Source organism: Coregonus lavaretus (assembly GCF_964263955.1).
Source record: "Coregonus lavaretus genome assembly, chromosome: 31".
NCBI classification, from domain to species: Eukaryota; Metazoa; Chordata; class Actinopteri; order Salmoniformes; family Salmonidae; genus Coregonus; species Coregonus lavaretus.
Genome location: NC_140018.1, coordinates 17,983,855 through 17,996,973, shown reverse-complemented (window position 1 = coordinate 17,996,973; position 13,119 = coordinate 17,983,855). Strand labels below are relative to the sequence as shown.

At 44.4% G+C, this 13,119-nt stretch overlaps 1 protein-coding gene across 1 annotated transcript; it reads right to left on the bottom strand.

Annotated features, from left to right (window-relative positions):
* Window positions 1–200: 200 nt before the first annotated feature.
* On the bottom strand, window positions 201–12,841 carry tmem63a (transmembrane protein 63A). Its single transcript, XM_084149522.1, has 23 exons — window positions 12,705–12,841; window positions 12,125–12,282; window positions 11,876–11,955; window positions 11,589–11,667; window positions 11,469–11,506; window positions 11,213–11,355; window positions 10,577–10,628; window positions 10,340–10,448; window positions 10,103–10,173; window positions 9,762–9,842; window positions 9,474–9,597; window positions 4,866–4,999; window positions 4,402–4,557; window positions 4,100–4,253; window positions 3,836–3,942; window positions 3,657–3,743; window positions 3,453–3,518; window positions 3,122–3,284; window positions 2,840–2,945; window positions 2,590–2,757; window positions 2,331–2,446; window positions 2,209–2,256; window positions 201–1,699 (listed from the first exon to the last, which is right to left on the bottom strand). The coding sequence occupies exons 2-23, from the start codon at window positions 12,272–12,274 to the stop codon at window positions 1,553–1,555; spliced, it is 2,379 nt and encodes a 792-aa protein (XP_084005648.1). The 5' UTR covers window positions 12,275–12,282; window positions 12,705–12,841; the 3' UTR covers window positions 201–1,552.
* Between the last annotated feature and the right edge of the window lie 278 nt (window positions 12,842–13,119).

Sequence of the window (13,119 nt, the reverse complement as noted above, 5' to 3'; positions counted from 1 at the left end):
CTACTCGGCCAATCGCTTGTACTAAAAAACATGTTACCTAGAAGAGTCCTTTTGAAAACTGATGCACCCTAAGGACAAGACACTGTTGAAGCTAATGCTAAATACTAATAGAACATTGTCACGCAGTGCCCCCTATGGCTATGGACACAATACTTACTTACACATTAACAACTTATTCGGCACAAAATCTCAAACATTAATAATGATCAACAAAAGCTCAATGTATTAACCATTTGACATTTCAACACAATATATTTAACACTGAGAAGTTCCATGCTGTTCATATGCACATAAATAGGCCTAATCTCATTCATCATCAATAGTTATATCAATTCATGACAGATTGTGTCATGGTTCAAAAGCCTGATAATTAAAAATCTATAATAATGTTAAATATATCAGCTTAATATAAAACATTTTGGTTTAAAACATGATTCAGTCAAAATGAAATAAAAGTTCCTTGTTAAATAATACAAAAACTATTTGTAAAAACTCTGAAATTTGAAAACATGATTTCCATTTACAGTACCTATAAAAAGGTACAAATAAAATCTTTTGAATGGTTAATATTCCTTTACATCTTGACAGTATCATTCATATCCTATGCATAATGCTAATGAACAGGCAAGTTAAGCTTCTTACCAACAGTCACAATGACATAATAAATAATTAATCACTGGTGCACTATGGTAAAATGTTCTATATTTGATTTACTTTAGAAATGTTGTGCTTTTGGTTCCAAATGGAAGGTTACTGTAGAAGAAAAGTCACTCAGTATGGGGTATGAAGTCCAGGTCTTGAGGTATGCAGTACTGCTGGTTTTACTGTTCCTCTGGTGGTTAATTGATTGATTGTCATTGGTTGGCCTGAATCAGAGGGTAATCAGGCATTCATAACAGGTAAACAGAGAGGAAGGATTAAAAGCAGCAGTACTGCAGACCTTGAGGTCCAGATTTGAAAGGCTTAGTACAAGTAGTTTAACGTGGACACTAACTACCATGCAACAAGAGTGCCCTCTGTTGGTCAGAGAAACAAAATGCCTTCTATTCTGGCATTCTGGATATCAAACGCAAACTCAGTGGAAATGCATGGCATGGCAGTTTTTCCCAATGTTATGCTATAAAAGCATTTTTGGCAAAACTGTCTTGGGGCTGGATAGTCTTTAGCCAAGGCAGTCCTTATAGGCAGGTATTTGTAAAAGGGTCAGATTTGGGCATTTCTGACAGAAGACTTGGCTCCTGAGTGGCTGCCAGCTCTTGGTGGTGCCTTGGCAGAGTTGTCTCAGGAGGCCTGTAACAATGTCTTCTCTCCTCCCCTCCTGGAAAGAATCACTGATGGAGCACTATTGAATAAGTGAAAGCAAAGGCTCTACTTTGACCTATCTATTGATATCAGATACATGCTAAGCTTGATGAAAGGGGAGAGAAAGGATGCATTTTTAGGAGTATTGGAAGGGCCTGTGTTGGATAGTACAGCAACAGATTTGAGGATACACTCCCCTATGCCAACACCTCAGTTCTGGGGTGACCCACCAGGGGGCAGCATCTCAGGTTCAGGGGTTCAACAGTTCATCATCTACTGGGCTCTGACAGGCTGGGCTGCTGTCTGTGGTCCCGTATGACTGGGGGGTTTTACACCCATCTGGTGACGTAGAGGGGGACTCAGGGGACTCTGTTCTAAGCACCCTTGGAAGGTAGACCTGTGGACACAGAGAGATACATGTGCAGAAGGGAGAGGGGAAAAGTGAAGGGGATATCTAGTCAGTTGTACAACTGAACGCATTCAACCGAAATGTGTCTTCCGCATTTAACTCAACCCCTCTGAATCAGAGAGGTGCGGGGGGCTGCCTTAATCGACGTCATCGGCACCCGGGAAGCAGTTGTTGTTGGGGGTTAACTGCCTTGCTCAAGAGCAGAACGGCAGATTTTTTCCCACCTTGCCAGCTCGGGGATTCGAACCAGCGACCTTTCGGTTACTGGCCCAACACTCTTAACCGCTAGGCTACCTGCCGCCTAGACTGAGACAGAAATGATATATGATATGTTCTGAAACTCTTAAATTGGCTTTTGTTTCTACGATTAACTTCCTCATTTTTGTGAGAATTGAGCAGAACTGGGAGAGGGGTACCACCATATTGCTTCCCCCATTCCAAACAGATTTGAACTTCCGTCTATAAATGAATGGCGAAGGAATAAACCTGTTACTGACCATGTTGCTGTCCGCCAATCCATCCACGGCATCCTCATCCTCCTTCAACTGCAGATAGAACAGGGACTGTTAGTGTCTAAAATATACACACACAAGAACACACACATGAACACACAGCTCACCTTGTAGTTGTGAGGGCTGAGGTACTTGAAGTGTCCGAAGCAGGTGTAGCTGATGCAGATGCAGACAGTTACACACAGGACCACCAGAGTGAAGACAGATGTGTCCGCCTTGAATCCTGACCCCAAAACACACACAGAAGGAGGATACGTTAAAAATGGTGCTTTAACTCAAGCAGGTAACTGCAGGGAAACAGCCACGTTAGAAGAGGAAGGAACATAGGTATGAGAGCTCCAGTAAATATCCAGTTGTGTGCATTACCTGTCCGGAGGACGGAGAAGAAATAGAGCCAGATGAGGCAGATGATGGGTGCGGCCAGGGCTTGATTGACAGCTCCCAGGTGCACCTGTCTGTCCAGGCGGGCGGGCAGGTAGGCAAAGTACAGGTTGTGTTTGTCCACTAGATGCTTCAGCATCAGGTACAGCAGACCTGAACACACAGAGAGGGAATGTAACTTTAGGGCAAGGTCAGTAGTATGTGTGTGTGTGTGTGTGTGTTGCCCATCACTCACCGAAAGGCACTATGACAGGGCAGATGATGCTGTAAGCCATGATGACAGTGAACACACACAGGGTCCACCCGTACATGGCTCCGTACTCAAACTCATACGCCTGGTTCTGCAGACAGACAAGGTTAAATCACACATCATCTGAATTTCATCCATGACTACGTAGATAGAAAAAGCTAAACACTTAGCTAATCATTCCATACTAATCATGCATGACAGACTGTTGTCTATCTGAGGTTTCTGTAACGTTGAGCCCACCTGATTGATACAGAGGCGGAGTCTCACCTGTTTGACATACTTCCTCTCTGCGGCGGAGCGAGCCAGAGCCATGCGAATGGTGTAGAGCAGTAACCCTGGCAACCGTAGCAGCTCCATCCCAGAACCCACCAGGCCCGCCGTGATTACATAGTTCACAAAGAACGCCCCCTGGTCAGGCAGGAACACACACCTGGTAGAGGGGAGGGGGAGATGAGAGGGAAGGGGGCGAGAGAGAGAGAGAGTTGGTGACAGAAGAGGAAGTGAGAAATGGACACAGTAAATTAGATACTAGTTATTATACAGGGACACAGTAAATATATGAGAGAGAGAGAGAGAGAGAGGGGTGTAGATCACTCACTCAAACCTCAGCTTCCCATCAGCCAGAAACTCTTTGTCAAACAGCCAGCGGAAGAACACAGCCAGACTGTGGTTAGAACAGAGAGCCACAATCACATAAAAATATAAATGTAGTTCAATTACAGAAAAAAAACACAATTTTATTTAATATTTCATTGATTATCTGGAATGATCATTAAGTGATCAGGGTGGGGTAATTGATTACCTGGTGAGTCCAAGAGAGGGCAGGATTAGAACCATAAACAGGAGGAAGATGTACAGCTTGTGCATCATAATCAACTGCTCACTGGACCTACAGTACATAGATACAGTATGTCAGTGTGTGTGTGTGTGTGTGTGTGTGTGTGTGTGTGTGTGTGTGTGTGTGTGTGTGTGTGTGTGTACCTGCTCCAGTGGCACTCTCCCAGAGTTGAGTAGTACACTATGGTGGGCAGCAGGGCAGAGAAGGACCACAGAAGCAGAGTCGGCAAGAACTGACTGACCACAGCACTCTGTCTCACACACACAAACACACAAATAGACATTACATGATAGCATATATGATAGTATACAATTCAAAACTAATTGAATACACAACATGAGCAACAGCATTCCTCTCATCTCACAGACCAAATACAGTTCTATTCTAGTAGAAGGTGACGGACTCACGTTGAGGTAGTAGATGGGCTTGGTGACGTTGAACTTGTCTATGGTGCTGATGATGATGGAGGGAGTGGTGAGGAAGGTGAGGAGGAAGAAGAGGAAGAAGTTGAGCAGCAGGCATCGGAACCACCAGCGGAAGCCCCGCACTGAAAGGTTGTCCCTGGAACAGACAAAGAGACAGAGACAGAAACAGAGAAAGAGGAAAACAGCAGAGAGAGGACAACAGAGATGATAATTTTCAACATGACAGAATGTACTGAACCATCGTTATCAAACGGCACTGTAGGTTAGGTTATAGGGGAACTCACCAGTACACATTTCTGGGATGAGGGGCGTAGTCAACCCTCCAGTTCCTCACTTTCAGAGCCGCGCTATTGGACGAAAGCTGGGTCTCTCGGCCACACCCACACCTCACTGCACTGCCCCCATCTCCACAGTCCAGGGCATTGAAGTCCTTCAGAATGCTGAGGGGAGTGAGTGACAGCTGTCAAACATCATGTTTACATAACCCAAGAAAGTGGATACATCAACTAATATTGTTTCCACTAATGATGGTATAGTCATCAATTCCATGTTTATTTTCCTGTTGGGCTGGAACAAAAGCCTGCACACCCTGTAGCTCTCCAGAGCTGGGGATGTTGACCACTGCTTTACACACTATTGAGAGACGTAATCTAAGGTTGGAGAATCAGGTCTTAAAACTACAATATTGTTCTATCCCATCATCAATATAACCCTTAGCCCAGCCACTCCACAGAGAAAGGAAACTCACTATGTGGCCATGGCCTCAGACTGCAGAGTGACGAAGGCCATCCCTAGAGGGTGCTGTGGCACCAGCTCTCTCTGCTGCCTCACCTCCTCTAACAGACCTGCCTGGAGGCGCCGGTAGTGCTCTATGGCATCTACCTAGAGACACAGAAAACATACACATTACACTAATATATATATAAAAATATAAAAAGTATTTGATCCCCTGCTGATTTTGTACATTTGCCCACTGACAAAGAAATGATCAGTCTATCATTTTAATGGTAGGTTTATTTGAACAGTGAGAGACAGAATAACAACAACAAAATCCAGAAAAACGCATGTAAAAAAATGTATAAATTGATTTGCATTTTAATGAGGGAAATAAGTATCTGACCCCTCTGCAAAACATGACTTAGTACTTGGTTGCAAAACCCTTGTTGGCAATCACAGAGGTCAGATGTTTCTTGTAGTTGGCCACCAGGTTTGCACACATCTCAGGAGGGATTTTGTCCCACTCCTCTTTGCAGATCTTCTCCAAGTCATTAAGGTTTCGAGGCTGACGTTTGGCAACTCAAACCTTCAGCTCCCTCCACAGATTTTCTATGGGATTAAGGTCTGGAGACTGGCTAGGCCACTCCAGGATCTTAATGTGCTTCTTCTTGAGCCGCTCCTTTGTTGCCTTGGCCGTGTGTTTTGGGTCATTGTCATGCTGGAATACCCATCCATGACCCATTTTCAATGCCCTGGCTGATGGAAGGAAGTTCTTACCCAAGATTTGACGGTACATGGCCCGTCCATCGTCCCTTTGATGCGGTGAAGTTGTCCTGTCCCCTTAGCAGAAAAACACAGCAAAAGCATAATGTTTCCAACTCCATGTTTGACGGTGGGGATGGTGTTCTTGGGGTCATAGGCAGCATTCCTCCTCCTCCAAACACGGCGAGTTGAGTTGATGCCAAAGAGCTCGATTTTGGTCTCATCTGACCACAACACTTTCACCCAGTTCTCCTCTGAATCATTCAGATGTTCATTGGCAAACTTCAGACGGGCATGTATATGTGCTTTCTTGAGCAGGGGGACCCCTTGCGGGCGCTGCAGGATTTCAGTCCTTCACGGCGTAGTGTGTTACCAATTGTTTTCTTGGTGACTATGGTCCCAGCTGCCTTGAGATCATTGACAAGATCCTCCCGTGTAGTTCTGGGCTGATTCCTCACCGCTCTCATGATCATTGCAACTCCACGAGGTGAGATCTTGCATGGAGCCCCAGGCCGAGGGAGATTGACAGTTCTTTTGTGTTTCTTCCATTTGCGAATAATCGCACCAACTGTTGTCACCTTCTCACCAAGCTGCTTGGCGATGGTCTTGTAGGCCATTCCAGCCTTGTGTAGGTCTACAATCTTGACCCTGACATCATTGGAGAGCTCTTTGGTCTTGGCCATGGTGGAGAGTTTGGAATCTGATTGATTGATTGCTTCTGTGGACAGGTGTCTTTTATACAGGTAACAAGCTGAGATCAGCTTGTTACCTGTATAAAAAGACACCTGAGAGCCAGAAATCTTTCTGATTGAGAGGGGGTCAAATACTTATTTCCCTCATTAAAATGAAAATCAATTTATAATATTTTTGACATGCGTTTTTCTGGATTTTTTTGTTGTTATTCTGTCTCTCACTGTTCAAATAAACCTACCATTACAATTATAGACTTATCATTTCTTTGTCAGTGGGCAAACGTACAAAATCAGCAGGGGATCAAATACTTTTTTTCCCTCACTGTAGATACACACACACATTCTATATATCACCCACCTAGACAAAGCAAAATATCACATTACACTCAAGACAACCCTGAAAGTGTGGGTTCACAGCTCCAATCCTGATGTTTTGGTCATTACTGAAACGTGGTTAAGAAATAGTGTTTTGAACACTAATGTTAACCTTTCTGGTTATAACTTTTTTCAGCAAGACAGATCTTCCAAATGGTGGTGGAGTGGCAATCTTTACCAAGGAACACCTTCAGTGCTCGGTTGTCTACACCAAGTCTGTCCCCGAACAATTTGATCTGCTGGTTTTAAGCATAAAACTTTCAAATAGCTCTTTGTTGACTGTTGCTGGGTGTTATCGTCCACCATCAGCACCGGCCTGTACCCTAAATGCCCTAAGCTCTCTCCTGGCCCCTTACACCAAGTCTGAATTTGTCCTGCTAGGTGACCTCAACTGGGACATGCTTAAACCACCTGACCAAGTCCTAAAGCAATGGGACTCCCTAAATCTTTCTCAGATGATTACCAATCCCACAAGGTATGACTCCAAACACCCAGAAAAGGCTACTCTCCTTGATATGAACCTCACAAATAATAGGTATCAGTTTGGTGTTTTCTGTAACGACCTTCGCGATCACTGTTTTACAGCCTGTGTTCGTAATGGCTGCTCAGTGAAACGACCTGTCCTGATTTGTTATAGACGCTTGCTACAAAACTTTAATAAGCAAGCCTTCCTTCATTACCTTGCCTTTGTAAATTGGTATAGAATCAGCTTGATCCCCTCTGTTGATATTTTCAGTGGTATTGTTAACAAACACGCCCCATAAAGAAAAAACAGGTTCAGCCCCTGGTTCGACCGTGATCTGGCAGAGTTACTCCACCTCAAGAATTCCATTTGGCGAAAGTACCTGCACACGCATACTCAGGCTGACTGGCTCTCGTTCAGGCAAATGAGAAATAAGTGTACTCAGGCTATCCAGAAGGCCAAAGTTACTTTAGGGAGCAGTTCCCTCTCTGTGGGTCTAACCCCAAGATGTTCTGGAAAACGGTTAAAGACCTGGAGAATAAACCCTCCTCCTCACAGCTGCCCATGTCCCTTCATGTTGATGATGTGGTTATGACTGACAAGGGGCACATGGCTGAGCTCTTTAAAACACCACTTCATTAAGTCAAGATTCCTATTTGACTCAGCCATGCCTCCTTGCCCGTCCAACATTTCCTCAACTCCCAGTGCAACCTTAAAGGTCCTAAATGATGTCACCATTGCCCTTGATTCTAAGCAATGTTGTGCTGCTATTTGTATGGACTTGGCCAAAGCTTTTGATACAGTAGACCAGTCCATTCTTGTGGGCCGGCTAAAGAGTATTGGTGTCTGAGGGGTCTTTGGCCTGGTTTGCTAACTGCCTCTCTCAAAGAGTGCAGTGTATAAAGTCAGAACATCTGCTGTCTCAGCCACTGCCTGTCACCAAGGGAGTACCCCAAGGCTCGATCCTAGGCCCCACGCTCTTCTCAATTTACATCAACAACATAGCTCTGGCAGTAGGAAGCTCGCTCATCCATTTATATGCAGATGATACAGTCTTATACTCAGCTGGCCCCTCCCCGGATTTTGTGTTAAACACTCTACAACAAAGATTTATTAGTGTCCAACAAGCTTTCTCTGCCCTTAACCTTGTTCTGAACACCTCCAAAACAAAGGTCATGTGGTTTGGTAAGAAGAATGCCCCTCTCCCCACCAGTGTGATTACTACCTCTGAGGGTTTAGAGCTTGAGGTAGTCACCTCATACAAGTACTTGGGAGTATGGCTAGATGGTACACTGTCCTTCTCTCAGCACATATCAAAACTGCAAGCTAAGGTTAAATCTAGACTTGGTTTCCTCTATCGTAATCTCTCCTCTTTCACCCCAGCTACCAAACTAACCCTGATTCAGATGACCATCCTACCCATGCTAGATTACGGAGATGTAATTTATAGATCGGCAGGTAAGTGTGCTCTCGAGCGGCTAGATGTTCTTTACCATTCGTCCATCAGATTTGCCACCAATGCTCCTTATAGGACACATCACTGCACTCTATACTCCTCTGTAAACTGGTCATCTCTGTATACCCGGCGCAAGACCCACTGGTTGATGCTTATTTATAAAACCATCTTAGGCCTCACTCCCCCCTATCTGAGATACCTACTGCAGCCCTCATCCTCCACATACAACACCCGTTCTGCCAGTCATATTCTGTTAAAGGTCCCCAAAGCACACACATCCCTGGGTCACTCCTCTTTTCAGTTTGCTGACAGTTGTGGCTGCTTCACGTGATGTATTGTTGTCTCTACCTTCTTACCTTTGTGCTGTTGTCTGTGCCCAATAATGTTAGTACCATGTTTTGTGCTGCTACCATGTTGTGCTGCTGCCATGTTGTGTTGCTACCATGTTGTTGTCATGTGGTGTTGCTACCATGCTGTGTTGTCATGTGTTGCTGCCATACTATATTGTTGTCTTAGGTCTCTCTTTATGTAGTGTTGGGGTTTCTCTCGTCGTGATGTGTGGTTTGTCCTATATTTGTATTTTATTTTTTATCCCAGCCCCCATCCCCACAGGAGGCCCTCATTGTAAATAAGAATTTGTTAACTGACTTGCCTAGTTAAATAAATAAAAAAACATACACAAATAGTACCCTAGGAACAACAGCGCGAGTATCATCAATGTGTGAAATATCTGACATATTCCTCCACAGTCACAAGACCCATCAGACTGAAAGACCCATCTGGATACACCAACCCAATCTCACAGCTAAACTTCCCCATATTCACCGTTCCTAATACAGCCCAGATCCCGCCACCCCTCTCCTGGCTTTCTCTTGGTATGGCCCATCTCACCTCCTGACAGTTGCGGGTGCGGCAGCAGCAGAGGTGACCACACAGACTGGGGTTGATCACCTCCCTCTGGCCCCCTCGCTCAAGAACCCGCTCGTAGTAGTGCAGGTTTTTCTCTGCTCTCTTCCTGAGAGAGAGAAAACAGGATTTAGTGTAAAAGACGGGTAGGGAAGAATCAGTCAATTCAGACTGCTATATCTGACTATATGTCAGATAATAAAGAACTACATGCTATGCATTTCCGCAGCTTGGCAGTGTGAAGTTACCAGGGCAGTTTGGCAAAGCACTGACCTTTCCTTGTCCAAGTGCATCAGCTTGGCCACATCATAGGTCAGGTGCACGTCACACACACGGCAGGTAGGGTAGGCCTCACTGCAGAGAAGACAAGGGGGAGAATAGAGGTGATAAGGCACAGTGTCAAAATATATACAGGTAAATGTATGTCCAATGTTCATCCTTGTAAGCCATTGTCTGCCCATTCAGGCAAGTCAACACTAGTCAAACTGAATCACTTTTATTGCCATGGTGAAGACAAAGACACTACAGGTATGGGTGTAGGTTCTGAAGACAGGGTTAGTGGATGAGTGTGGACTCCCCCATGTTGGGAGAATGGTGCGGTCCAGTCTACTTACGTAAAGTGGGTCCTGATGCCCTCTTCACTGGCTTCTTTGGGGATGGAACACACAAACAGGGTGTTTCTGGTCTACGGGGGGATCAAAGCACACACATCAGTATCAGTACGAAAAACTAGTGAGGGGATGAACTGTTGGTTTTGTGACAGGTGGAACAGAGGAAGTGACCAATTCTCTGCTCATGCCCTTTATCTGGGAGGGGTGTGTGTGTGTGCTTGTGCGTGCGCGTGAACTGACCAGCCCTCTGCCCATGCCCTTCATCTGGGAGGTGTGTCGCCTCAGCAGTAACACTGTCAGGATCAGGTAGATGACTGCAAACACTGTGTGTAGCCACAGCAGGTTATTACTGAGAAAATCATAACAACACACGGTTACCTTAAGCAATAAGGAACCATTGTTAAGGAAGTTAATATTAGACACAATGAAAGAACCACACATACATACACACACACACACGCACAGACACACACTTACTCCTTCTGAAGATTACCCACAGTAGTCCTTCCGAAGTTGTACGGGTCATTTCCTGAAAAAATATCATCATTTCACACTTAAATCTCCTCAAGTGAGACTGTTAAAACATATAATTAAAACAGAATAAGAGGACTGACAGCAATGATGTTGTTCATTACAATGTTGAATGAGTATAAACGTTTAAAAAATACTGCAATAGTTATGCTTCAGTCAGTGGTAAGTAACACCATTGTGTTGAAAGAGATTAACTGCCACATATCGGTGGTAGATAATGTAGTACAAAAGAGGACATTTATACTCTCGGTCTTGCTCTGGCAAAAGTGAGACTTAGCAACGAAACAATATTGAGTTTACAGAGTGATTTGCATTGCAGAGTGTTATGTTAAACACTGTTTATACATCTGTTATGTTTGAGTAAAGTTCGAGTTATGTTATTGTTATAATGAAAGCACTGTTTGGCAGTGTTGTGTTTGGGTTCACATTGCATTGTGAGAGTGTAATACAGTGAGGTTCTTATATAGTAATATTGAGAGTTTTGTAACAATGTTGTGTTGACAGTGTGGTGTTTGCATTACATTAGCGTTGTGTTTGTGTTCCATTTTTACATTGTGTTGACATAGTGTGTGTCACACCCACCTAGCAGGTTACCAGACAGGTTGACAGGCAGGATGACAGTCACAGAGATGACGGTGACCAGCACCAGGAGGGTGATCAGGTGACGCTGGAAGGAGAGGTAGTGGACCGCGTCGATCCCACAACGCGCCTTGACCATCTCCTCACTGCAAAAATAAACACAAATTGAGGGCGCAACCTCAACATACGAAGACACCGACCCCCCCCCCCATACACACACACACACACACACACAGAGAGAGAGAGAGAGAACACTCACTCCATTCTGATGATGTAGGGGAGCCAGCCGCAGCATCCCTAGAGAGGAAAAAGAAAGATGATGAAGATGATTATTAGATGGAGATGATGATGATGATGATGATGATAACCTCTCCCTCACCAATTCGTGCTCCGGCTCCTCCCCGTTGGACACACAGGACGACATTCTCTCATAGCGGCGGTGTGATGTCTCACTGAACCTGAAATACAGACAGCTAAGATCATTATCACTGTGACAGGGCTGGGGGGGTTAACAGGACACATCTCTATAGACAATTAATTCAACTATTGGCTGGCAGTAATACCCACTGCAGAATTATTTGTAGTCTTTTGCCTTTAGGTAGGTGTGTTTATATTGTTTTTCTCAGGTTTCAACAGGAAGTTATACTGTTTGATGTCATAACGGACCCTTCCCTGTCAGAGATCAGCGCCAGGCGGCCGTAGTCCCACAGCTTCCTCCTGATGATGGAAAAGAGGATCAGCAACACCTGAGACAGGAACACAACAACGGAATGAGGAAATGGCTTCATTTTTGTGTGCATGTATTGTGTAACACTATCCCATTAGGGTTTGGAATCACCCTAATGTGGTCATATGAGTTTCAGTAGGAATGTCAGCTGCCGCAACACACAAACAAGCACACGCGCACACACAAACCAAGAAGACGCTGAAGTCCAGCAGCAGTACAACTGGCACCCCTCCAAAGCTGTTTCCCTTGAGGACGGTGCTTTCTGTGGAGCTGAAACAGCTGCTATTGTCCACATGATGTGCACTACCATTTTTCACCACCCCCCAAAGGGAAGCCATCACAGGAGCTGAATAAAAAACATTGTTCATATCAAGATTGTATCACAATGTGTCACTTCAACAACATGATAGACAAGTATTGGAGACTGGGCATTACATTACACATACAAAAAAAGTTTTTATCAGTGACAGCAATATTTTGTAAACACACTGAACAGCTGTTAGCTTAGCTTAATGTTTGCTAGCACGTAGCTAACTTAGAAAGCACGTAGCTAACTTAGAAATAAACACATGATAAAAATAGTTTGAGACAGCGACAAGTTGACAAATCCCTCTACCGCAAGCTAAACTAGTGCATTATAGTCTAGTGGTAGCTAAAACAAGAGTGGCAACATGAACTTCCGCAGTGTTTTTGTCTCGTCTCCAAATGTGCCAACACGACTAATAATGCATCAACCTGATTTGGTAAGACTTCTGAAGACAAACATACCTGGGGCAGCCTGTGATACTCGAAGTTACAGAGACAAAACTTTTAGCGGTAACAACACAGATAGAAGAAGCAACAAGGTTTTGGTCACTGGACCTTCTTTTTCTTTTCTTTTTTCTCCTACTCCTTCTTCTTGATTTGGTTGGCGGATCGGATCAAACTTTTAAATGCATTCCCCGCCACCTACTGTACTGGAGTGTGAGGCCAGTCATTAAACTATCTTCATTAGTCCTGTTCCTAAACACAACCACCTACACTCATTAAAAACCCACTACCCTATTCCACTACTTTAACCCCTCAACACACCCTGTAACTCTTCTGAAGTCAAATCTTGTATACCCAAAAACGTCTCTGCAGCTGCCACCACAACATTTATTTTCTGTGATTTACGGTACAGTTGATAACCATTGCTGTGATC